At 43.1% G+C, this 25,652-nt stretch overlaps 1 protein-coding gene across 1 annotated transcript in view; it reads left to right on the top strand.

Annotated features, from left to right (window-relative positions):
- The window catches only part of BCL2 (BCL2 apoptosis regulator), a 200,981-nt gene extending 187,284 nt beyond the window's left edge, over window positions 1-13,697 (top strand). The window contains exon 3 of the mRNA XM_055297125.2: window positions 8,301-13,697. Coding sequence (XP_055153100.1) covers window positions 8,301-8,435 — 135 coding nt within the window. The 3' untranslated portion in view covers window positions 8,436-13,697. The remainder of the gene's footprint in view (window positions 1-8,300) is intronic.
- Window positions 13,698-25,652: the final 11,955 nt, after the last annotated feature.

Consider the following 25,652-nt stretch of genomic DNA (forward strand, 5'->3'; position numbering starts at 1 on the left):
AGACTTAAGCATGGAAGCAGCAGATTTGATTCTGAATGGATCACTGGCTGCAGTACACAGAAGTGATTTACAGGCAGAGCACAAGACTCAGACAGAGGCAGAGAGATCAGATTGGAAATCACAGCAGTGATCCTGGGGAGAGAAGGTAAAGGGAGTGAGGAGTGTTCAGGTGGTAAAATCGGCCATCTACTGCCCTGTTCTGTCCTGTCCCCTGGCCCTTACCACTTCAGTGCTCACTAACTTCACCTCCAACTACAAGAGATGTGGCATCTGCATCTATTTCCTTGATGGGTACTTCACCTGTGACATGGCCAGCTAGGAGTGCTGGGGTATTGACATTCCATAGGAGCAACCTTCAACCAGTGAATAGCAGGAGTTGGTGTATAAATACCCCAGCTCCCTAGCCCCTCAGTGGGTTAACAAGAGATGCATGGTCTACACTGGCCCTCAGATTTCCCTGGCAGGAGTAAGCTCTGTTTGCCAGTAGCAATAACTTGCTTGATGAGGTAACTCATGCATGAGTCTTTTCCTTTTTTCTCTCCCTTCCCTGCTCCCCCTAGAGTTCCTAGCATCATCTCCCAAATAAACCACTTGCACTGAAATCTTTTCTTAGGGTCTGGTTCTAAGGGAATCTAACCTATGGCCATGGGATTTACTGATGAATGAATATGGGGCATGAGGAAGAGAAAAACATCTAGGAGACTCTCAGGCTGTAGGTTTACTTGATGCCATAGCCAGGTTGAAGACAGGAAGAGAGGGAGGCTTGATGGAGGGAGTGATTATAGCTTCAGTTTGGGGCAGGTTGATCGAACTCCCTAGGGGATGTCTTAGAAAGCAATTGGAATAAGTATTTGCCAGTTAGGGGAGAAAGTGAGACTGGATATAAAGATGTTAGGGACATTATCACAGGGGTGGTATTTAAGACCAAGAGAGTGAGAGATTGGCTAAAGAGAGAAAAGAAAATGTCCAGACAGGAGCCTGACGGGCAGCATCGAGAACTTATCAGAATAGGCCAGGGAGGAGGTGCCCATGAGGGAGACAGAGAGGAAATTCTTCAGGAGGAAGGAGGTAGCCCAAAGAGAGCAGAGTCACGGAAGACCCTCAGTGGTCTTGGTGTCCGGGGCATCAGAGCACCTGGTAAGATACAACCTCACACCTAGTGAATTTAGCCACATGGAGGGTATTGGTGGTCTTTGTGGGGGTGGTTTCAGAGGCACAGTATAGGAAGCAGCCAGACTGAATGGGTTCAAATGTGGGTGGGAAGTGAGCCAATGAGTGTGGCTTGGCAGCTTTTTTAAGAGGGCAGAGACAGAGAAGATAATGGTTAGGGTGGAGCACACATCAGCACGGACATTTTGAGGATACCTGAGGCCAGAAAGGAAGGATGCGATTGAAATTGTAATTGAGAGCAGGGACAATTGACAGAGGAAGGTTCCTGAAGCATTGGGAGATGGTGGAATCAGGGTGAAGGGTGGAGAGGAGCAGGGAAGGACAGGCAGAAATGGACATTTGTGCACGGGCCAGAGTGGAAAGCTGTGGTAATTCTTGCCCAATGATCCCAGTTTTCTCAGAGAAGTAAAAGGCAGCGTTCGCTGCCAAAAGGTGAAGAAGACGTGTGAGACAAGTGGTGGCTGTTGGGAACAGTCATCAAAAGGAACAGAAAAGATCTGACAAAGAGTAAAGAATTGCTCGGTGGCGTCAGAACTCACTGAGTTTAGAGACCATGAATTTCCAGCAGCACCTGCCTGCAAGGTTGGGTGACTTTCTTCAGCACCACTTGGAAGCCCAGATAAGACTTGTTTTGGGCTGGAGTCCAAGTTGGGGCAGAGAGGAAGGTCGAGATGGGAGAAAGCAAGTTGAGGGAGGCAGGGAGGAGGTTCCCTGGGCAGAGAGAAGAACCAGCTGCTTGCCAGCGTTCTAACCTGTGACGTGCAGGAGGCAGGTGAAACCCAGCCTTCACGCTCCTGTCCACCACGAATTTCCTTACGAATACACACTGTAAGGAATTTGCTTTACCTGTCAAAGTTTCACTCACCTCACTTATTTTAAAAAAGAGCTAATATCTTTATTAAACATTATTAAACCAATTCAGGGAATCTGAACATACTTTGAGGTTCCTTCCAGCTCAAAGTTTTCTGTTACAGTGATTCTCCCTTTCCTTTTTTCTCCCTAACCCTAAAGTTGTCATGAGAGAAGAGATCCCCAGAGGTCCCCAAGGAGACAAAACTGTAAAGGCAAGAAAAATAGAAAATACCAAAGGCATTTGATAGCTGTGTTTGATTTCCCAGTGGCATGGTCTGATTTTCTTTTTGCTTTCTTCTTACTGCTTATGAGACTCTGCAGTCTGCACGATACAAAATGGCGGCACCCATTGATTTAGTTTAGTTCAAATGTGCACATAGAGGCATTACCTCTCTGTAGAGTGTAAGCTCTTTGGGGATAGGGTGGCTCTTCTCCCTTAGAATTCCCTTCAATTGTATAACGTCTGCATGCATAGTCAGCTCAAAGACTGTAGAATGTAGCTGAATTTCTAATTTTCTTATAGCCAGCCAAGCCATATTAAATTTCCCCAGTATATAGAGAGCCGAGGACACACACTGAGCTTGGGGCCTGAACCTCTTATTGCAGGCATTGGTCTGAGGGGCAGAGCTCTTGTGAGTTCTTCTGGGCCAGGGTCTCAGGAGGCCCTCACTTAACCGGGGGACTGTTGCATGGTTCTAGGTCATGGCTGCTGCCTGGGAGTCCATGTCTCCCTCCTACTAGACATCATCTCCCAGCATTTTTGTCTGTCGAATTATGGAGTCTGGATTTTTTTCAGATTAAGTAAGCACTTAGAATGTAACATTATTCTACGTAGTATATATTAAAATATATTTCGTAAATAGTAATATACATGTTTGTATTGAATTAGAAAAGACAGCTAAGGAAAAAAATCAGAATAGCCTCATAAATGCCATGTCCTCATGCCTACTTCTGCCTTCAAAGATAATCACTGTTAACATCTTGGCATTTTCCTTTATATTATTTTTTTCTGTATGTGCACATATATATGTTAGGTTTTTACAGAAGTGGAATCATGTTTTGCTGACCGTTTTGTCCTGCTTTACTCAATATGACGTTAGGAACACAATTTCTTGCCAATAACTATAGGGTATGACTTTTAATGCTGAACAGCATTCTATCATGTGGACGTGCTATCAGTCATCTATTTTCAGACATTTGTTTCCAGGTTTATGCTATTATACATAATCTGTGCACTTTATTATTTTTCCAAAATAAATAACTGGAAGTGAAATTACTAACAAAACCTTTTTTAAAGCCTTTTGATATGCATTACCAAATTCAAAAGGTCTCCATGTTTACCTTTACCTGGGCATAAGGGTTGTTTTGGGACCCCCCGCCCATATCCCCAACCATGCCATTCTTTTCAGCACTTAGAATTAACATTCTCTTCCATTCTTGACAATCTGACCTTTTTTTAAAAAAAAAAAAAATCTCATTTTAGGTTTACATGAAATTTCTTGAAGTGGACCAGGCGCAGTGGCTCATGCCTGTAATCCCAGCACTTTGGGAGGCCAAGGTGGGAGGATCACTTTAGGCCAGGAGTTTGAGACCAGCCTGGCCAACATGAAACCCTTTCTCTACTAAAAATACAAAAATTAGCCGGGCATAGTAGAGGGTACCTGTAGTCCCAGCTACACGGGAGGCTGAGGCAGAAGAATTGCTTGAACCTGGGCACCACTGCACTCCAGCCTGAGTGATGGAGCTAGACTCCATCTCAAAAAAAAAATTCTTGAAGTTTCTGAAGGGAAAAGGAAAATGTTGGAGGACGGCAGCCTCCCAGGTGGGAGTGCTCCACAGCCCAGAGGGGTGAGGACACCTTTGCTGAGTTTAGGAGTCTTAACCCTGGTCTGTTCCCGTCCACACCTACCTGGCCTGGTTCCAACCCTGCAGCAAGGCTGGGGCTGGGAGTTTGGCCATCTTGTCCCCTTGGGCCAGCCCTGGGTGGAACTCAGATCCTCTGTGGCCTCTGAATTGGAAATTTATGGAGAAGCCACTGTGGACAGAGCCACCAGAGCTGAGGCCCTGCCCACCTCCTCCTCATGGGAGGAGCTGGTACGAGCCTTTCCATGTGAACCTGTGATCTGTGAAGTCGGGTAAGCCCTTGCCAGTCCTGACATGAGCAAGGGACACAGAGCTTCCTAAATATATAGACTGGGATTCTGTACGAATCACATGACGACCCAGGTTTTCTTTTTCCCTCTTTGTTGCTTTTAATACATAAAATGAGCATGTGTTTATTTAAAACAGCTTTCAAACTTAAACAAATAATGACAGACTGTTCAAACAGACTTCGGAAATCGCCCTAATCAGGATGTTTGAAAAAGCAAGAAGACTTTCTACGAAAGAAGCTTTCAGCCACAGGGTCTCCTTTGCACTTTGGAATTGTAGAAGGGCAAAGTTTAGAGGCCAGATCCAACCTCCAGGGGGTTAAATGACTTGCCCTCTAGCCCTACACTCTAATGTATAAAGAAGGATAGATAGGTAAGCATTGTATTATCACTTCCCATCTTTGACCAGAACACGGGATGTATACATTTTAATTCATAATTCCTATAGAAATTACGGACTATCCTCAGATCGGAAAGCTAAGAGAGGAAATTGCTTCTGTAAAATGGCAGGCTCAGCAGAACTTCTTGGGGGAAGGGCAGGTTGAGTAGGTGCGGAGCGGATCTGCAAGAGGACAGACGAGCACGGTGTTTGTTCTGCCACGAGCTCACTTTCTGCATCCAATTTACAAATGGCTTTGAGTGACCTACGTTAATCTTCACAATAATGAATTTTATGGCTATGGATGAAGTCAATGAGGCTCGGGGTTGGGTTATCTGCTCAAGGTTATAAACTGATAAAATATCAAAGCCAGGGTTCACCCAGACTCCTCCTCCAAGTCCCATGCCCTTCTCAGCCCCCTGGGATGGCAACAGCACCTCTGTGCTGAGGCTTTGGGCCAAGAGCTGCTAGTTTAGCTCATCTCACTCTAGAAGTGACATTGTTCTGTGTAATGCACGTCAGAAATGGCCTGTTAGGTTCATGAGAAGCACTGTTATTTGTGTGGGGGTGAGGGTGGTGAGAGGGAATTATTCCAGCTCTGAGGAGGTGGGGATATTTGGGACAGCATTTCTTCTGCTCTCCAGCACTGTGTACCAGGCCAACTGGGAGAAAATGCCAGCTGGAGTGTGTCCCTGCATCCTCTGGTTTCCCAGGATGGCTTCAGGTCCAGAGAGGACACATGATCAGGGGCTTAGTCCGGTTCAGATTTTGCCACACAAAACTCTGTTGATTACTAAAGGAATTCAGAGCCCGGCCACTGACCTTCTCAATGTCAGGCCGAATTGCAGACAACCTATTGCCAGTGCCCTGACAAATTTGGGGCATCTTTTGGCTGGGCTGTTAGGGGTTTCAGCCTGCCCATCCCTCAGAGAGAGAAGCATGGATGGGAGGACTAGTTGACATTTGCAGCCGTGTCTGTGACATCTCGGGTTGCTCCCTGGAAGAGGCAGAGTTCCGGCTTGTGGCGAAGTCCTGACTCCTTCCTGCCCCACTGATCCCTGCTTATATAGAGAGGGGTGTGCATCTTGGCAGACAATCATGATTGTGCCTTAGCTCTGTGCTAAGAGCACTAAACACACATTTTATGTACGTCTATTGCCTCGCTTTTCTAACACTGAAATTTAGAAATGTTTAACAATAGATATTTAAAAAGAAGAAGAAAGCCCTTGCGCCCTCTCCTGGTAAAAGTTAACCAAGGACCTCCAAAGATGCAGAAGGCCCGCTGGTTGTGCTGATTTGACCAATGCTGTTGACACACAGGATGGGTCATCTGTTCTTCTATGGTCTGTGATTACAGAGCATCTTATAAACCAGAGTTTCTCAGCCTCGGCCCTGTTAGCATTAGGGGGCTGCCCTGTGCATTGTGGGTTGCTGAACAGCGTCCGTGGCCTCTGCCCACTAGATACCAGTGGCACCCTCATCCCAAATCATGACCACTAAAAATGCTTCCAAATATTGCCAAATGTCCCCCGGGGGGCAGGATCACCCTCAGTGTGACCCTCGCCCTAAATCCTTGCCTGCCTTTTGTAAAAGGTGGCATTTGTTGGAGGGCAATCCATGAGAGTGTGCGGATGGCTCAAGGCAAGCCCTTCATGATTTCTGGAAGCAATATTGATGACTGGTCGATTGAGGTCACTTCTAGGAGTTTATTTCAAAAAAGCAACTGAACAAATAGACAAGAATTTATGTACAAAAATATATCATGATATTGTTTATAATAGCAAAAGTTTTAAACACTATAAAATGAATTTTTTAAAGTATGGCACATATTATATATCATGAAAATAATTGTATAAATCTATATTTAATAATGTGGAAAGTTACCCTAACAATGTTTTAAACCCTCATCAAGACTACCTCAGGATTCTCAGAGGCTGTTACATATAGAAGGAGTAATTTCAAACAGATTCATAAGCATTTCGGTAAAGCATTAAGCCAAAGACAGAATTTAAACCAATGATTGTATTCAGAAAGCTTAAGTGAACAAACATTTACTACGCACCTATAGTGCACCAAGACCATGCCCAGCATGAGGGAGACAAAGAGAATCCCTGGTCCCACTGCTACAGCCCTTGCCCCAGAGAAAGGGAACCCCTCTGTGTACTGTTGGAACCCCTCCCAACAGCGATGTCCAGGGTCATGGTATGTTACTGTTTCCTGTAATAAAATTGTGTGCCTTGAGTCAGGGTTGTTGGGAATAATGTGGAACTATTCTTGTTTTCTTCTTCATCCTGAATAAATCAGAAGTAAAAAGAATTCATTTACTGATTTATGTATTCAAATATTCATTCAGAAAGTTATCCAAATACTCATTGGACACAAATGTGAAACATAATCTCCCCAGAATCTAGGAAATGAGCAATTGGTGATTTGCTCAATCCAAGCCCATCCAGAGGGTGGACTTTGCTACAACACACTACAGACCCGACTTGAGATGGAGAGATAGGAATGGAAGGGAGACACCCTTTTTGTCTCTCAGGGACCTGCAGGTCCAGTGACACACCCCTGATCTCCTGCCTTGTGAGATCCACAATTTGAGTAAATGCAGAGTTGTGGTCGTCCAGTCTAGCCACCCCCAGGAGAAACCCCCTGACAGCTCCCTTTCTCCGGGAGAACCTTGACCTTAGAGGCTGGCACTGCACCAGTCAAGGCCGCCCTTGGCCCCTCCGCCAACTGAGCCCTTGGCCAACCAAATGCTCTCACAGAGCTGCCGTTAGCCAGGCCAGGGCATCGGCAGAGAGAAGGGTGCTGGTTTCTATCTGGGTTCAAAGCCTGGCTCTGCCATTTGTTAAAAAGTCTCTTATTCCCTGTGATTCTCAGCTTTTTCATCTTCAGAACAGAAACAAAATAACTTAGTAAGATTGGTACAAAGAATTAGCTGGATGAGAAAGCTCACGCCTTTAATCCCAGAACTTTGGGAGGCTGAGGCAGGAGAATCACTTGAGCCCAGGAGTTCAAGACCAGCCTGGAAAGCATAGTAAGACCCCACCTCTACAAAAAAATTTAAAAATTAGCCAAGCATGGTAATCCTAGGTACTCAGGAGGCGGAGGCAGGAGGATCACTCTTGAGCCCAACAGTTCGAGGCTGCACTGGGTCGTGATTGCACCACTGCACTGCAGCCTGGGCAACAGAGCGAGACTGTCTCTAAAAAAAAAAAAAAAAACAGTTTGGTACAAAGACTAAAATAATGCATGTCAGACATTTGATAAGATGTCAACATTCAATCATGGAGTGTGACAGTCATCATCATTGCTAGATTTTATTACTTTTGTGGTTGGGCGTGCTAGCTAAAATTGCAAAACCTCTGATATTTTCTAACTGCCTCTGCTGTTTTTCTCCTCGGCCCTTAGCACTCTCTCCTACACCATGTGGTAATTTATATTGATTGCTGTCTATGCTGTTCCACTAGATGGAAGCTTCGTGAAGTAGGAACTTTTAGTCTATTTTATGCACTGCTCTATCTCTAAGATGCCTGGCATGTAAATAGGGTCTCAATAAATATGTCTTGAATTAATGAAAACAGTGGTTTCTGAATCACGGCCTCCAAAGAGCATTTGCCTTTTCCCCTCTCACCCTTCTGAAGGTGCCCAGGCTGCCCTGGCAGGATGCCTCTTTCTCTGTGGGGTGGCATTCTCTGCTCTCTCTCTAATACTCTTTCTTTTTCTTCCCTCCTCTCCCCCAACTGCAGGATGCCTTTGTGGAACTGTACGGCCCCAGCATGCGGCCTCTGTTTGATTTCTCCTGGCTGTCTCTGAAGACTCTGCTCAGTTTGGCCCTGGTGGGAGCTTGCATCACCCTGGGTGCCTATCTGGGCCACAAGTGAAGTCAACACGCCTGCCCCAAACAAATATGCAAAAGGTTCACTAAAGCAGTAGAAATAATATGCATTGTCAGTGATGTACCATGAAACAAAGCTGCAGGCTGTTTAAGAAAAAATAACACACATATAAACATCACACACACAGACAGACACACACACACAATTAACAGTTTTCAGGCAAAATGTCGAATCAGCTATTTACTGCCAAAGGGAAATATCGTTTATTTTTTACATTATTAAGAAAAAAAGATTTATTTATTTAAGACAGTCCCATCAAAACTCCTGTCTTTGGAAATCCGACCACTAATTGCCAAGCACCGCTTCGTGTGGCTCCACCTGGATGTGCTGTGCCTGTAAACACAGATTCGCTTTCCATGTTGTTGGCCGGACTAACTCACCATCTGAAGAGCAGATGGGTGGAAAAAGGACCTGATCACTGAGGAAGCTGGCTTTCTGGCTGCTGGAGGCTGGGGAGAAGGGGTTCATTCACTTGCATTTCTTTGCCCTGGGGGCTGTGATACTAACAGAGGGAGGGTTCCTGGGGGGGAAGTCCAGCCTCCCTGGCCTGAAGAAGAGACTCTTTGCATATGACTCACATGATGCATACCTGGTGGGCGGAAAAGAGTTGGGACTTCAGATGGACCTAGTACCCGCTGAGATTTCCACGCCGAAGGACAGCGATGGGAAAAATGCCCTTAAATCATAGGAAAGTATTTTTTTAAGCTACCAATTGTGCCGAGAAGCATTTTAGCAATTTATACAATATCATCCAGTACCTTAAGCCCTGATTGTGTATATTCATATATTTTGGATATGCACCCCCCAACTCCCAATACTGGCTCTGTCTGAGTAGGAAACAGAATCCTCTGGAACTTGAGGAAGTGAACATTTCAGTGACTTCGGCATCAGGAAGGCTAGAGTTACCCAGAGCATCAGGCCGCCACAAGTGCCTGCTTTTAGGAGACCGAAGTCCGCAGAACCTGCCTGTGTCCCAGCTTGAAGGCCTGGTCCTGGAACTGAGCCTGGGCCCTCACTGGCCTCCTCCAGGGGTGATCAACAGGGCAGTGTGGTCTCCGAATGTCTGGAAGCTGATGGAGCTCAGAATTCCACTGTCAAGAAACAGCAATAGAGGGGCGCGGCTGGGCCTGTCACCCTGGGGCCCTCCAGGTAGGCCCGTTTGCACGTGGAGCATGGGAGCCACGACCCTTCTTAAGACATGTATCACTGTAGAGGGAAGGAACAGAGGCCCTGGGCCCTTCCTAGCAGAAGGACATGGTGAAGGCTGGAAACGTGAGGAGAGGCAATGGCCACGGCCCATTTTGGCCGTAGCACATGGCACGTTGGCTGTGTGGCCTTGGCCCACCTGTCAGTTTAAAGCAAGGCTTTAAATGACTTTGGAGAGGGTCATAAATCCTAAAGGAAGGATTGAATTGAGGTGTCATGGATTAATTGACCTCTGTCTATGGAATTACATGTAAAACATTATCTTGTCACTGTAGTTTGGTTTTATTTGAAAACCTGACAGAAAAAAAAAAGTTCCAGGTGTGGAATATGGGGGTTATCTGTATATCCTGGGGCATTTAAAAAAAATCAATGGTGGGAAACTATAAAGAAGTAGCAAAAGAAGTGACATCTTCAACACATAAACTAGAAAATTTTTTTTCTTCCAGTTTAGAATCAGCCTTGAGACACTGATGGAATAACTCTGTGGCATTATTGCATTATATACATACATTTATCTGTATTAACTTTGGAATGTACTCTGTTCAATGTTTAATGCTGTGGTTGATATTTCGAAAGCTGCTTTAAAAAAATACATGCATCTCAGCGTTTTTTTTAAAATTGTATTTAGTTATGGCCTATACACTATTTGTGAGCAAAAGTGATCATTTTCTGTTTGAGATTTTCGTCTCTTGATTCTTCAAAAGCATTTCTGAGAAGGTGAGATAAGCCCTGAGTCTCAGCTACTTAAGAAAAACCTGGATGTCACTGGCCACTGAGGAGCTTTGTTTCAACCAAGTCATGTGCATTTTCATGTCAACAGAATTGTTGATTGTGACAGATATATCTGTTGTCCCTTTGACCTTGTTTCTTGGGCAATTCCGCATATAATTCATGTTATTCAGGATTACATGCATGTTTGGTTAAACCCATGAGATTCATTCAGTTAAAAATCCAGATGGGGAATGACCAGCAGATTCAAATCTATGGTGGTTTGACCTTTAGTGAGTTGCTTTACGTGGCCTGTTTCAACACAGACCCACCCAGAGCCCTCCTGCCCTCCTTCCGCGGGGGCTTTCTCACGGCTGTCCTTCAGGGTCTTCCTGAAATGCAGTGGTGCTTACGCTCCACCAAGAAAGCAGGAAACCTGTGGTATGAAGCCAGACCTCCCCGGCGGGCCTCAGGGAACAGAATGATCAGACCTTTGAATGATTCTAATTTTTAAGCAAAATATTATTTTATGAAAGGTTTACATTGTCAAAGTGATGAATATGGAATATCCAATCCTGTGCTGCTATCCTGCCAAAATCATTTTAATGGAGTCAGTTTGCAGTATGCTCCACGTGGTAAGATCCTCCAAGCTGCTTTAGAAGTAACAATGAAGAACATGGACATTTTTAATATAAAGCCTGTTTTGTCTTTTGTTGTTGTTCAAACGGGATTCACAGAGTATTTGAAAAATGTATATATATTAAGAGGTCATGGGGGCTAATTGCTGGCTGGCTGCCTTTTACTGTGGGGTTTTGTTACCTGGTTTTAATAACAGTAAATGTGCCCAGCCTCTTGGCCCTAGAACTGTACAGTATTGTGGCTGCACTTGCTCTAAGAGTAGTTGATGTTGCATTTTCCTTATTGTTAAAAACATGTTAGAAGCAATGAATGTATATAAAAGCCTCAACTAGTCATTTTTTTCTCCTCTTCTTTTTTGTCATTATATCTAATTATTTTGCAGTCGGGCAACAGAGAACCATCCCTATTTTGTGTTGAAGAGGGATTCACATCTGCATCTTAACTGCTTTTTATGAATGAAAAAACAGTCCTCTTTATGTACTCCTCTTTACACTGGCCAGGGTCAGAGTTAAATAGAATATACGCACTTTCCAAATTGGGGACAAGGGCTCTAAAAAAAGCTCCAAAAGGAGAAGAACATCCGAGAACCTCCTCGGCCCTCCCAGTCCCTCGATGCACAAATACTCCGAAAGAGAGGCCAGAACGACAGCTGACAGGGTCTATGGCCATCGGGTCGTCTCCGAAGATTTTACAGGGGCAGAAAATTCTGGCAGGCTTAAGATTTGGATTAAAGTCACAGAATTAAGGAAGCACCTTGATTTAGTTCAAACAAGAAGCCAATATTCTCTCCACAGCTCACTTACCTCTCTGTGTTCAGATGTGGCCTTCCATTTATATGTGATCTTTGTTTTATTAGTAAATGCTTATCATCTAAAGGTGTAGTTCTGGCCCAGTGGGAAAAATTAGGAAGTGATTAGAAATCGAGAGGAGTTATAATAATCAAGATTAAATGTAAATAATTAGGGCAATCCCAACACATGTCTAGCTTTCACCTCCAAGATCTATTGAGTGAACAGAATTGCAAATAGTCTCTATTTGTAATTAATCTTATCCTAAAACAAATAGTTTATAAATGTGAACTTAAACTCTAATTCCAATTGTACTTTTAAGGCAGTGGCTGTTTTTAGACTTTCTTATCACTTGTAGTTAGTAATGTACACCTACTCTATCAGAGAAAAACAGGAAAGGCTTGAAATACAAGCCATTCTAAGGAAATTAGGGAGTCAGTTGAAATTCTATTCTGATCTTATTCTGTGGTGTCTTTTGCAGCCCAGACAAATGTGGTTACACACTTTTTAAGAAATACAATTCTGCATTGTCAAGCTTATGAAGGTTCCAATCAGATCTTTATTGTTATTCAATTTGGATCTTTCAGGGATTTTTTTTTTTTAATTATTATGGGACAAAGCACATTTGTTGGAGGGGTGGGAGGGAGGAAGAATTTTTAAATGAGTAAAACATTCCCAAGTTTGGATCAGGGAGTTGGAAGTTTTCCGAATAACCAGAACTAAGGGTGTAAAGGACCTGTATTGGGGTCGATGTGATGCCTCTGCGAAGAACCTTATGTGACAAATGAGAAACATTTTGAAGTTTGTGGTACGACATTTAGATTCCAGAGACATCAGCATGGCTCAAAGTGCAGCTCCGTTTGGCAGTGCAATGGTATAAATTTCAAGCTGGAGATGTCTAATGGGTATTTAAACAATAAATGTGCAGTTTTAACTAACAGGATATTTAATGACAACCTTCTGGTTGGTAGGGACATCTGTTTCTAAATGTTTATTATGTACAATACAGAAAAAGTTTTTAATAAAATTAAGCACTGTGAAACTGAATTGGAAAGTGATAATACAAGTCCTTTAGTCTTACCCAGTGAATCATTCTGTTCCATGTCTTTGGACAACCATGACCTTGGACAATCATGAAATATGCATCTCACTGGATGCAAAGAAAACCAGATGCAGCATGAATGGTACTGTACCGGTTCATCTGGACTGCCCCAGAAAAATAACTTCAAGCCAACATCCTATCAACAACAAGGTTGTTCTGCATACCAAGCTCAGCACAGAAGATGGGAACACTGGTGGAGGATGGAAAGGCTCGCTTAATCCAAAAAATTCTGAGACTCTTAATAAATAAGACTGTAGTGTAGATACTGAGTAAATCCATGCACCTGAACCTTTTGGAAAATCTGCCGTGGGCCCTCCAGATAGCTCATTTCATTAAGTTTTTCCCTCCAAGGTAGAATTTGCAAGAGTGATAGTGGATTGCATTTCTTTTGGGGAAGCTTTCTTTTGGTGGTTTTGTTTTTTATTATACCTTCTTAAGTTTTCAATCAAGGTTTGCTTTTGTTTTGAGTTACGGGGGTCATTTTTGTTTTAAATAAAAATAAGTGTACAATAAGTGTTTTTGTGTTGAAAGCCTTTGTTATCAAGATTTTCATACTTTTACCTTCCATGGCTCTTTTTAAGATTGATACTTTTAAGGGGTGGCTGATATCCTGCAACACTGTACACACAAAAAATATGGTAAGGATACTTCACATGGTTAAGGTAAAGTAAGTCTCCAGTTGGCCACCATTAGCTATAATGGCACTTTGTTTGTTTGTGTTGTTGGAAAAAGTCACATTGCCATTAAACTTTCCTTGTCTGTCTAGTTAATATTGTGAAGAAAAATAAAGTACAGTGTGAGATACTGGTTGTGCCTGGAATTGTTTATAATGTGTTAACATGATTTTGCCCTGCCATTCATCATCATTACACAAGACTTTGAAAAGCCTTCTTAACAAGCCAGTAAAATCACCAGGACCCTACTCTAATGAAGCCCTCAGGGATCAGGCTAAGGGATTGCCTTACAGGTGAAACCGCCTTAGAAGGAGACTCTTGTTTCTTGGTAATAACCCTCCTGGTTAGGTACAAGATAGACCAGTCTTGAGTTCTACTCCCTGGGAGAGCTACTGTTGCTGTTGAGTGTGTTCTTCTATATAGACCAGAGATCCCAGCCTCTGCATTTTATAAGATGAAATGTGTATGAAAAAGAGGGAAATAACCTGAAAGTTCTGTTTTGAAGTCAACATTTTTAGATGGAACCAAAGCAGCTACTTGCTTTGGAGCAGGTAAACCCTAAATGGCAAGGAATCTGATGTTTCCCACTGGGTTCAGGTCCTGATACCCTAATCCTCAACCCTTCAAGTTGCATCACTTAGACTCAACTAAAAGGACTCTGATAGTAACATTCATCTGTTAAGCACCTGCTGGATACAACACTGTATGCACACTACCTTTTGCTCTCAAATCTTGCAAGGTAGGTATTGGCCTCTTGTATTTCGTAGGAGATAACTGAGACTCAAGACGTTGAAACTATATGCCCAAGTTCTCAATCATCATAAATTACAGAGGCAGATATTTGAGCCCTGGTGTGGCTGACTCCAAGGTCCATACTCCATCCTTTGAATTGGTAGCCTCCAAATTACTGCACGTGGAACCACGGTGGCACAGCCTTCCCAAGGAGTACCCAGGCATGGGATGTTTAGAAGAATCAATGTTCTCAACACCCATGGGTACTCTTTCATAAACCAATTTCTGTGAGCACACCCCTGAGATCAGACAACTCTCCTCACTCTCCCCTTTCGCAATCATCTGTCACACTTCTCAGAAGAGGGTCACACTCCTCCCTCTGTCTGAATCTAACTGTGACGCCCTGTGGTAGTGAGTGTCTCATACTGGCCCGGAGAGCTGACTGTGTGCCTGTCTTCCCAAGCGTGTGTCAGTGAGGTCAGGTTAGTGGCTTGAAATTGGCCTTGGTGGCCGGGTGCGGTGGCTCATGCCTGTAATCCCAGCACTTTGGGAGGCCAAGGCCGGCAGATCATGAGGTCAAGAGTTTGAGACCAGCCTGGCCAACGTGGTGAAACGCCGTACCTTCTAAAAATACAAAAATTAGCAGGGTGTGGTGGTGGGCGCCTGTAATCCCAGCTACTTGGGAGGCTGAGGCAGGAGAATTGCTTGAACCCAGTAGGTGGAGGTTGCAGTGAGCTGAGATTGCGCCATTGCACTCCAGCCTGGGTGACAGAGCAAGACTTGAACACGTACACACAAAGAAGAAATTGGCTGTGGTGGAAGCCTTTATACCATGTAAATGAACAAAAGCTATAAAGCAGGGCTTGCTTTTCTTTGCCTTTTTCTTTTTTTCCCCAGAGAGTAAATTTATCTACACACCACTGGGCATGGCCCTGGAGTGTTAGAATTCTTGGGTTACCAAAAGGCATGATTTGGAATCCTGGGGCTATATTGGACGGTAATGACTGGGGAGCAAATCTGTTTGGAAACTGGTTTTCCAATTCTTTGCTTTCAACAAAGTTGAAAGAGTTTCTAGTGAAGACAGCCGATAGATTTTTTAATGTGATTTTTGAATATACCAGAAATTCAAAGAGTTGAATAACGTCGCTATAACAAGACTCTTTCCAATCTCATGTAGTTGTTATGTAAACAGCCCTCCTCAGAGCTTATATCCATAAAGATGAAAAACAAGAATAGACTCACTGGTGAACATTAGCTCTTTCTAGCATTATGTAGTTTTTATTTATGGGTCTGTGTCTTTCTGGGGATGGAGGAGAGAGGGAATAAACTAGTCCCATCTCTTTTAAGAGGTTTATTTCCAAAAAAAATTTTTTATACTTAATAACCATTTGTCAAAATTGTAATATATTTGTGCATTTTTATGAGTTGAGTAATAGTAATTGTATACTCAACTCAGGAACACAAAAAGCCTTATGGTCACAAAAATTTATAGATTTGCTACAGAAGATTCCAAGGTAAATCAATTTTAAGAAATTGTAAGTTGTAAATTTAGTTGTAAGAAATATTATATTAGGATAAAATGAGAGGCAGAATTATGAATTTGAGGAGAAGAAAAAGAAATGTAAAATGTCCAAGTGTCAAAAAGTAACTCCTATATTTTTCATGCAGGGTATTGAGTATCATGCCACTATGGTATTTCAATTCCAATGGATATCATTTGAAAATGACGTAACAAATTTATTTTTAAAATGTGAATTCTTAAAATAACTTGTCAGACAAACTTGTTATTAGCATGTGTCAAAATTCTATTTCAGACTGGCCTCAAGAGAAGAGGCTCCCAGCAAGCCAGCCAATTCAGCGATTCTTTCTTGGAAGAGACACAAACAGAAAAAAGAAATGGCACCACAACAGAAGAACAGCTCGAGACTGGTTGACATGGTTTAGATAGCTGAGTGGAGACCCTGACTTCTCAGCAGTTCTTAATCCCATGAAAGTCTATCCGAAAATTACCCAAGCATTTTATCAGGAATCATAATTACTTCATGGAAGGGGTTACAAATGACATCACACAAAAAAGTTCTGCCACAGACAGTTTGGGAACAATTTTCTTTCTTATACTATTAAACAGTGCATTGGAAATTATATCCTTAGCAACTATTGACATTTAAATTTTAAAAGTGAACGGCCACACATGTGCAAGTGCGGTATATGTCTTTCAAACTGCTGACAAGGGGGCCTTCTGTCAAGTTGGGGTGGCACATCGACCGATTCATCAGAAGACCCCTTCCTGGAAGCCCCTCCAGGCACTCCTCTGGACTTTACTGGAAACTGAAAAGCAGATACTACCCAGTGGAGTATTTTATTTAAATTAATCTTTCTGTCAGCACCAAGGAAACCAGTAATTGGATAAGAATAATAGTTGTAATAATTACTCAATCTGGGAACAAAAAGTAAAGCCTTAAGGTCACTAAAATGCATTTAAATGCATAGGCTTAATCTTTGCTGTAGAAAAGTATGAAAAGCTAATCAATTTTAAATGTTAACGTTAAGAAATCTCATCTGGGATAAAATGGGGGTGAAAATGTGGATTTGAGGTGAGAAAGTGCCAAATTTCCAAGTGTTAAAAAAGAACTTGTTTCTGTATTTTTTATGTAGATGGTTTTCAATTATCAAACCATTATGGTACTTAGCTTCCCTTCTATACATTTTAAAGTGATATAAAACAAATCTGGTTGCGATTCCTATCAACATAGGCATGAGCCACTGCGCTCAGCCCTCTTTGTTTTTGTGCTGGTTCCTTTGTGAAAGTTCTGCTGTTCTACCCTCAAAACCCTCTACAATCCCACGTTTACTGGAAGAGGAGAGAAGGCAATGGATTTAGTGACCCTTTTTTGGTGTCTCACCACACACTGCCACCAAGTGGAGGACGGCATCTCAGGTCCCTGGCAACCTCATGCTAAGAACGGAGGATCTGCCATACAGGACAATTTCTGGGCCAATGTGGCCATTCAGCAATTCTTTTTGGAAGAAATACATACACAAAAAACTATTCAACTGTATGCAAATGTATACAAACTGTAAATATATACAGTGGGAATCTAAGTCCCTCAATGATTTAACACTCAAACGCCATCTACATGGAAAACACAGAAATAAGTTTTCTTGTAGCAGAAATTTGACATTGTTTCTTTTACCCTCAAATTTACATTTTTTACCCCCTCCCCCCATTTAATTTTGGGTGCTATTTTTTAATGTTTAAAGTTGATTAGCTTCTCTACTTTCCTACATATGTCTCTTTGGCTACTAACACCACTCTCAAGGGACCTTCCTTGGCAAAGCATGGTCCATCTGCTCTGGTGAGTTTCAAGATGACTGCTGGGTTTTTTGCCCAAACGACTGAGTGAATAGTGGTGTCTTTTATTGAATTAGAAAAGGATTGAGAAAGTGAGGTGAGTGAGGATCAGATCTGGTGGAGGAGAATCAAGAGAAAACTCTTGTCAGTTGATAACTCCATCCTGTATCTCTCCTGAGCGCCAAACTCATGTCTAAGTCTCCTCTTGAATAGATAGTAGGGGTCTCAATCTCGATATAGAACTTCGATCAGTTATCAGCATATGGATAGTATATAGACATGGATTTGCATGACATTTCCTGTGGAAGGAGACAACAGGTGAGGGTAGGGTCCTGCAGCACTTCCAACAGCAGAACTTTCACAAAGGAATCAGCACAAAAACAGGGCTGGGTGTGGTGGCTCATGCCTGTAACCCCAGCACTTTGGGGGGCCAAGGAGGGAGGATCAATTGAGCTCAGGAGCTTGAGACCAATCTGGGCAACATAGTTAGACCCTAACTCTACAAGAATAAATAAATAAATAAAAATTTAAAAAGAGAAGAATGTCTAGGGAAGTAGGAAGCCTTCTATTATGATTATTGTGTCATCATCTTACTTGAATCTCACAGGAATTTCATGAAGTAGATGTTATTATCCCCATTGTCCCAATGTAGAAAATGAGGCTAAGAGAGATACATTAGTTAAGGTAGGCTAAACTGGGCTGCAATAACAAATAAACCTCCAAATATAAGTACCTCAACAAAGAGATGTACGCGGCCGGGAGCGGTGGCTCACGCCTGTAATCCCAGCACTTTGGGAGGCCGAGGCAGGCGGATCACGAGGTCAGGAGACCCAGACCATCCTGGCTAACACAGTGAAACCCCGTCTCTACTAAAAATACAAAAAATTAGCCGGGCGAGGTGGCGGGCGCCTGTAGTCCCAGCTACTCGGGAGGCTGAGGCAGGAGAATGGTGTGAACCCCATGGGGCAGAGGCTGTAGTGAGCCGAGATCGCGCCACTGCACTCCAGCCTGGGCGACAGCGAGACTCTGTCTCAAAAAAAAAAAAAAAAAAAAAAAAAAAAAAAAAGATGTATGCTCATGCCGTAATCTAATGTAGGTTGGGAAACTCTTCCTGAGAACCTCTTATCCAGGAAGTGACTCAGGAACCCATCCTCTTTCTATTTTGTGATGCCACCATCTTCGACAGGAGGTTCACAAACACGTGAAGCTGTCAAAACAGCAAATGCAAAGACAGTAAAATATCTCTCAATGGGTTTTGCCCCTTCACACTGAATGTCCCAGCCATTTACAAGCCTTCGTTATCCTAGTTGCCCCCATTTGAATGCACTTAATTTTTCAACATCCCTTTAGAAGATGACATCAAATGAATACCATTCCCCGGTCAGCAACTGTCCTGTCCCAAGTGCTTTGGGGCTACTCCCTTCCTGGCCTGGAAGCCACATCTTAGTGATACAAATCAGAGCCACATTCGTGTTTTACCCAGTGTTCTGTATTGTTGTCTGTTACACTGAGATTGACATTAACCCCAGCTCTTTTTTTTTTCATGAACCACTAGGATGCCTGTGAAAATTTACACAATTGATTTCTTTTAGCACAAACTCAAGTCTTGACACCTCTGTAAAATTTCATTTTCTTGGTCTCTGCCCCCGATGCCAAGCCATGTGAACAGTCTGAGTCTCAATTCTTACCTCTATCTCATTATCTAGCCCTCCAAATTTGTGTCATCTACAGATCTGATAAGACAGCCTTCTACACCTTTGTCTAAGTCTTTGATAAAATTACAAAACAGGTCAAGGCCAAAAATAGAGCCCTGTGCTGCTCTCCAAATAGCTCTCCCTCAAACACAGACTATAATTTCTTCTTTTTATCTTTTTGCACTTCATAATTTGCTGAATAAAGGCAAAAGAAAGAGCCAAGGCTGCTTCTTTCTCTATATCATCTGTAAATATCTGTGCCTGTTTGTATTCTTTTTGTTGCAAACATATGCAAAAATTCCTTTTTGTTATTTTGCATTAAAAACTGGCAGCTCATTGCCCACCTTATCATACTTGTCCTTAGTTTTTTCTGTCTCTCTGTCTGTATCCTGAATCACAGCTATCTCAGCCCACATCCACAGTGAAAGCCATAGCCCCAAAGCAATCAGGCCCTGTTCTTTTCTCTCACTGCCTATAGCAGGTGACTTGACTTTAATTACAGACTCCTTTCAGCGTCTCCTACAGCTCCTCCATGGACCCCACAATAAGAATCTCAGAGGGTGACTGTCAAAAACTCTGAAAGGCCTGAGTTTTTCCCTACTTGCAATTTATCAAGTCAGTCTGCCACAATTTTATGGATGCTGGTTGAAAACGTAACACTCCTGGGGTCAGATTACTCACCGTAATTGCAGTTGCCAGAGTTATCAGCATATTTAAGTGGGGTCCCCAAGCCCCAATTCTCTCAGGAAAATATGGATAGGACAGACACAATGAGTCATAATATAGGAGAAGTCTGAATTTAGGGAGATTGAATCTTCTGTATTGGGCAGCAAGCATGTCTGCCATTTGTTCTGGAACGAGACATTATCTCTGTGTTCCAAGGCTGTTCGCTATATACGTGTTTTTGAAAAGAGTCCAGAACAGAGCAACCAGTGCCTTACTTACAACATGGACAGAAACATGAGCGATCCATGGAGAATTATCCATCAGCAGTGACACAGGACAAGTCTACTCCTGTTGCATGTGAGGCCACCAAATGCAATGACAGCAAAATATATCCTTATAGGCATTGCTCTGTGAAGCCAAATGTTCTAGCCACAGTCTCAGCCCTACGCCATCCTAGTTCCTCCATTTGGACATATCTCACATAGCAACATCTCTTTAAAACACCAAATATGATCATGTTTCCCTAGGTGAGAACTGACTCCATGCTGCTGATCACCAAAGTCAACCTTAAGTCCTCTTTTTTCAGCCACCTGCTGTCCATGGACACTGGATCTTGACTATCATATTATCTAAGGCCAATCATGGGCCAAATCAAACTTACAACCTACTCCCGAGACTAGGTCCTTCCTCAGCTTCTGCCTCCTCTTGCTGGTGTCATCATTTCCTCAGGTTTCCCGGTTCAACACCGTGGGCACCTCAGCTCATGCAGTGCTGATTTTGTGGGTTGATGAATGGATCCAGCCATTTGACAAATATGTGTTGAGCTTCATGCAGAGGGTGGTGAGGTGGGCTCCAGGCTTTATAAATTATTAAGACCCAGGCTGGGTTCCCACAGGTAAACCATAAATATTTCTCTCTCTCTCTCTCTCTCTCTCTGCAGCCAAGCCTTGGATCTTTCTGTTTGGAGCACCAGCGTGGATGCTAAGGAGCGATGGATTTTTCTCTGTATTCTTTGTTTTTCCACAGTTTTGAGCTCACTCCATCTCAGAGCCCTGCAGGCGGGTTGGGGTAGAAGCCACAAGGCTTATTATGAGTAAAACTCAGCAGCAAGCAGCCCAGGGGGGCTTTGATCCTCTCTCCCAAGGGGAACATCATCTCCTATATCCATGTGGAACCTCTCAGCTGGAGGACAAAAGGGGGAAAAAATAGGAATAAAATATTTATAGAAAAGTTATTTCTCACAAGCAAGCATTTGTTCTAAGAGCTTTTAGAAATGTAATTATTTTTCTTCTCCTTCTTGGGCTTCTCTGTTTTTAATATGAAACACTTTAAAGTCCCCTGGTTCGATTTCCAGGAAGTAATAATCCATTTTGCCTTGGGTGGAGTTTAGGAGAGAAACTAGGTTTCAGAAGTGAATATGCTTCCACTGAAATTGCCACATGGAGCTCTTGCCTCTTCTTTAATGTTCTTGCATAACAAGAACCCCATTCCCAGGGGAAAGCAGGGTGGACCAGCGGTCTTTCTTTCTGCCTTCTACTGCAAGTTTCTCTGTCCTATTTGAGCCACAGCTGGACTCCTGGCCTAACCCTCACCTACCAAGTGACTGTCACATACAAAGGGTAAATCTCTGGAATAGCACTACCCAACAGAAATTAAATGTGAGCCACAGATGTGAGCCACATATGTTTTTTTTTTTTTTTTTTTTCAGACGGAGTCTCTCTCTGCCACCCAGGCTGGAGTGCAGTGGCACGATCTCGGCTCACTGCAACCTCCGCCTCCTGGGATCAAGCAATTCTCCTGCCTCAGCCTCCCAAGTAGCTGGGACTACAGGTGCATGCCACCATGCTAGGGTAGTTTTTGTATATTTAGTAGAGACAGGGTTTCACCATGTTACCCAGGGTGGTCTTGAACCCCTGAACTCAGGCAGTCTGCCTGCCTCAGCCTCCCAAAGTGCTAGGATTACAGGCATGAGCCACCGTACCTGGCCAGCGTATGTAATTTTTAATTTGTTAGTAGCCACATTTAAATTTTTTTACAATAACCCTATGAAATTAATTGTTAAATATATTTTATTTAACCCAGTTTATCATGTTAACATATAATACAAAAATTTTGAGATAGGCATGTAGGGAAAACTCTCAGTGTCTTTCCTCTACCATCATACTGCAACAATCATTAACACAGAAGCCTTCTGTGACCAAATGTATGGGGATTTTTCCCCACACACCAAGCAGGGGACACTAGCTGGGTGTCCTCTAATTCAGTTCCAACACTGTCTACCTGGAGACAGTGTCAGATTCCACAGGTTGAGGGCTCAGTCCCCAAGACTGCCCCGAGCACACCAGTCAGAAGTCCAGGCCTTTGGAAGTGCTGACCAGCAAGCTTCAAGTTGGGGTCCCCAGAGCCCCCTCTTTGGCTTCGATGAATTTGCTGGAGCAGCTCACAGAACTCAGGGAAATACTTACTTATGTTTACTGGTTTATTGTAAAAGATATTGCAAAGGATACAGATGAAGAGACACGTGGGGTGAAGGATGGGGGACAGGGTGTGGAGCTTCTACGCCCTCCCTCGGTGCCACCCTCCAGGAACCTCAGCATGTTCAGCTGTCTGGAGGCTCCTTGAACCCTGTCCGCTGGGTTTTTATGGAAGCTTCATGACGTCAGCATTCCTTTTCCCAGGGCACATGGTAGGAACCACTCACAGGAAGGTCTTAAGGACCTCGATCAGCTGCACGGAGTCTCCGTGCAGTGGACCCAGGCTCCAGCTGTGGCTGCAACATAGGGTTTTTATACAAGAAAAATAAAGTGAATTAAGACTGAAAAAAAAAAAAGAACCTCAATCAGAAAAGCAGTAGAGTCCCGCCCTGGGGCAGGCGAAAGGGGGCAGAAGTAGGTCAGAGACTTAACACACCCAACATCATAATAAAAGACTGTAACAAGGGCTATGCGAGTCACAAGCCAGGAACCATGGAGGAAAACCAGTCCCTATCACAACACCACAACAGGCTATGGTTTTTTTTTTTTTTTCATACTAAGGCATTGAAGTCAATGTGGAATTGGCAGTGGCCGCATATCTCAGTGTGAGTGAGCCACGTTTCAAGTGCTCAAGAGCCACATGTGGCTGGTGGCCACCATGCTGCACCATAGCACCGGACCAGACCCTGTGCACAGATATTTGACATCTCATGCACAAGTGATGTGTCTGCAAAACGCCTTCCTCTTCAGGCCGCCGCTGCTCCCCACCTCACCCCATACTTGTTAATTAAGTTATTAAAACAGGAAAACATCTTCTCCAACTCCCTCAGTTCTCCTTTTTCAAGCTTAATCCAAAAAGGTTCTTACTTTTGAAACAGTTGTTATCAGTTCAAAGGGGAAACTAAATCTGAAATGTGTCCGGTGGAAGGATTGCAAGTCCTCTTGACAGGCAGTAAATTCTTGATATCAGGTCAGGGTTTGAATTCTGGCTTGCTAAGTGTACGACTTTGGGCAAAGCATGTGGCCTCTTTGCATCTTTGATCCTCATCAGTTCAATGGGTTGTGACACTTGTCCCACCATATTCTACCAGCCTCATACAGGGTAGTGGAGTCAGGGAGATCAAAGTGATGAATGTGAAAGAGTTTTCATGCCACATAAAATGGGAAATAATATTATTTATTATGAAAAACCATTAAAACATTATTTTCTGTGCAGCTACAGAAAATAGTAAATCCACAATAGCTACTCAGTGTAAAGATTCAAAGTAAGAAACTGAACCAAAGAAGCAAATTCCTGTAGTTACACGTCAACAATTTTCTCAACCACTACCAAACTTTGACTTGTCATTTTTATTTACAAAGAGAGAGAGGGAATAATAAACGATCCCCCAAGATAATAATCAATTGTGGTCCTTGGAGCCAGGTACACAACATGAGAATGCATCTTGATAATGGCTCGCAATAAACTTGGTTATGATTTTGACAATGACAACTGCAGAGAGCATCACATGTGGACCTTTTTTTTCAAAGACCAACAATTTGAGATGTCTGCAGAGAGTTCCTGCAATATCTCCGCCCCATAACCACCTGGATATTTCCTTGCAGTGATAGTTTTTAGATTAGTAACATTAGCTTTTAACATTCCCTATGACACCACTTAAAACTTACCTCCTTATTGTTTTCTTTAAAATGAGATCTGTGTCCCGGGTAATGGGGAAATAAGTTGTCTTCATTCCTAATTTGTTCTCTCCCAAGTGTTATTTAAAAACAAAATTCCAATTTTGGACTTTTCCCATTTGCCTTTACTAATTACTTCTTTTATGTTCCACCCATTTGTGCCATAACTAATTCAAGTTCAAATAGAAATTAGTCACTATTTCATCACAGTCATCTCCTGCTCCTAGAGAAGTCATCCACACTCCACAAAGACAGGAACCAAGAAGGCCTTGGCGCTTCATGAGGCCACAAGTGTTGTCCCTCTGATCCAATCACGCGAGACCAAATTTGTCTGGGTCCAAGAGTGTAGAACATGTTCTCACCTCCAAATTCACATGTGCTAGTTGTATGGCATGTGGAAATAAATGCAGACCAACCAAATGAGAAAAGCAAAGGCTATTTATTCAGAACTTGCTATATATACTAAGGGAGTCGGCCACTCACTATCTTTTGCATTTTGGCAGAGAATCAAAGGCAACCAGATAAGTGGGAAAGCTTTAAAATGGCAAAGAGGGAAGGCTTTGCGCTCACCCTGATGGGATGTTGTTGGCATAGGGTGGAGACGCCTACATGGAGGTGGGCTAACTAGAAGCAGGACATCCTACATGAATAATTAGAGGTGCATATTGGCTTTCTCTGGTTGGTCCTAAATTGGAATCAGGGAAGAAAATCAAGGAAGCAGTCCATTATTAATCAACTCCTGGCCATTTGGGGGCAATTGTATAGAGGTTATTGTCTGGCTTCCTGGGTTGTTACTACAGACAGTGATCTGACTTCCTGCAAGTCTGATTTATATACCTGTTTCCTGGGCTGGTAACAGTAGGTCATGAGCTGGTTTCCTGGGCTGGCTGCTGTAGACTGTGGGTCTGAATTCTATTTTTGTATCTGGTCTGGCCATTGTCCATTTGTATATTCAGTCTCTCAGCTGCAAAACAAAGCCAGTGAGGATGACAGGAACCTAGAAAGGAATAAACTTGAATGATCAGCAAATTATCAAATGAAGTCACCAGACTTCTGCGACACGCTGGCAGCCACCCAGCAATTTGCTAATGACATCCTCTAAGTCCTCCTCTCCCACTCCATAGCCACATCTTGGTGACATTTTTTGTCTCCACTGCCACATGATATGAGAGAGTGCCTCAAGAGCTCATGCAGTCCTGCAAAAGCCACCAAGATGTGCAGAACTCAGATGCAGGAACTCAGCCTCATGTCTGGAGGCCTGATGATGCAACAGGTTATCCAAAGGGAATGCTGGGGTCCCAAAAGCTTTCTGAGATAAAGAATTTGGAAGCATCTCCTTGGGTTCCAGCAATCCTAAAATGTTTTACCACAGATTCTTTGGAAGAACTGTATCCACTTCCAACCACTACAAGTTGTTTTAACTATAATGTAGTGGTTGGGCTTTAAGTCAGACGGAATCCAACCCTGGCTCGGATCATATACTTTCTAAA

The sequence above is a fragment of the Symphalangus syndactylus genome, chromosome 1 (assembly GCF_028878055.3).
Source record: "Symphalangus syndactylus isolate Jambi chromosome 1, NHGRI_mSymSyn1-v2.1_pri, whole genome shotgun sequence".
NCBI classification, from domain to species: Eukaryota; Metazoa; Chordata; class Mammalia; order Primates; family Hylobatidae; genus Symphalangus; species Symphalangus syndactylus.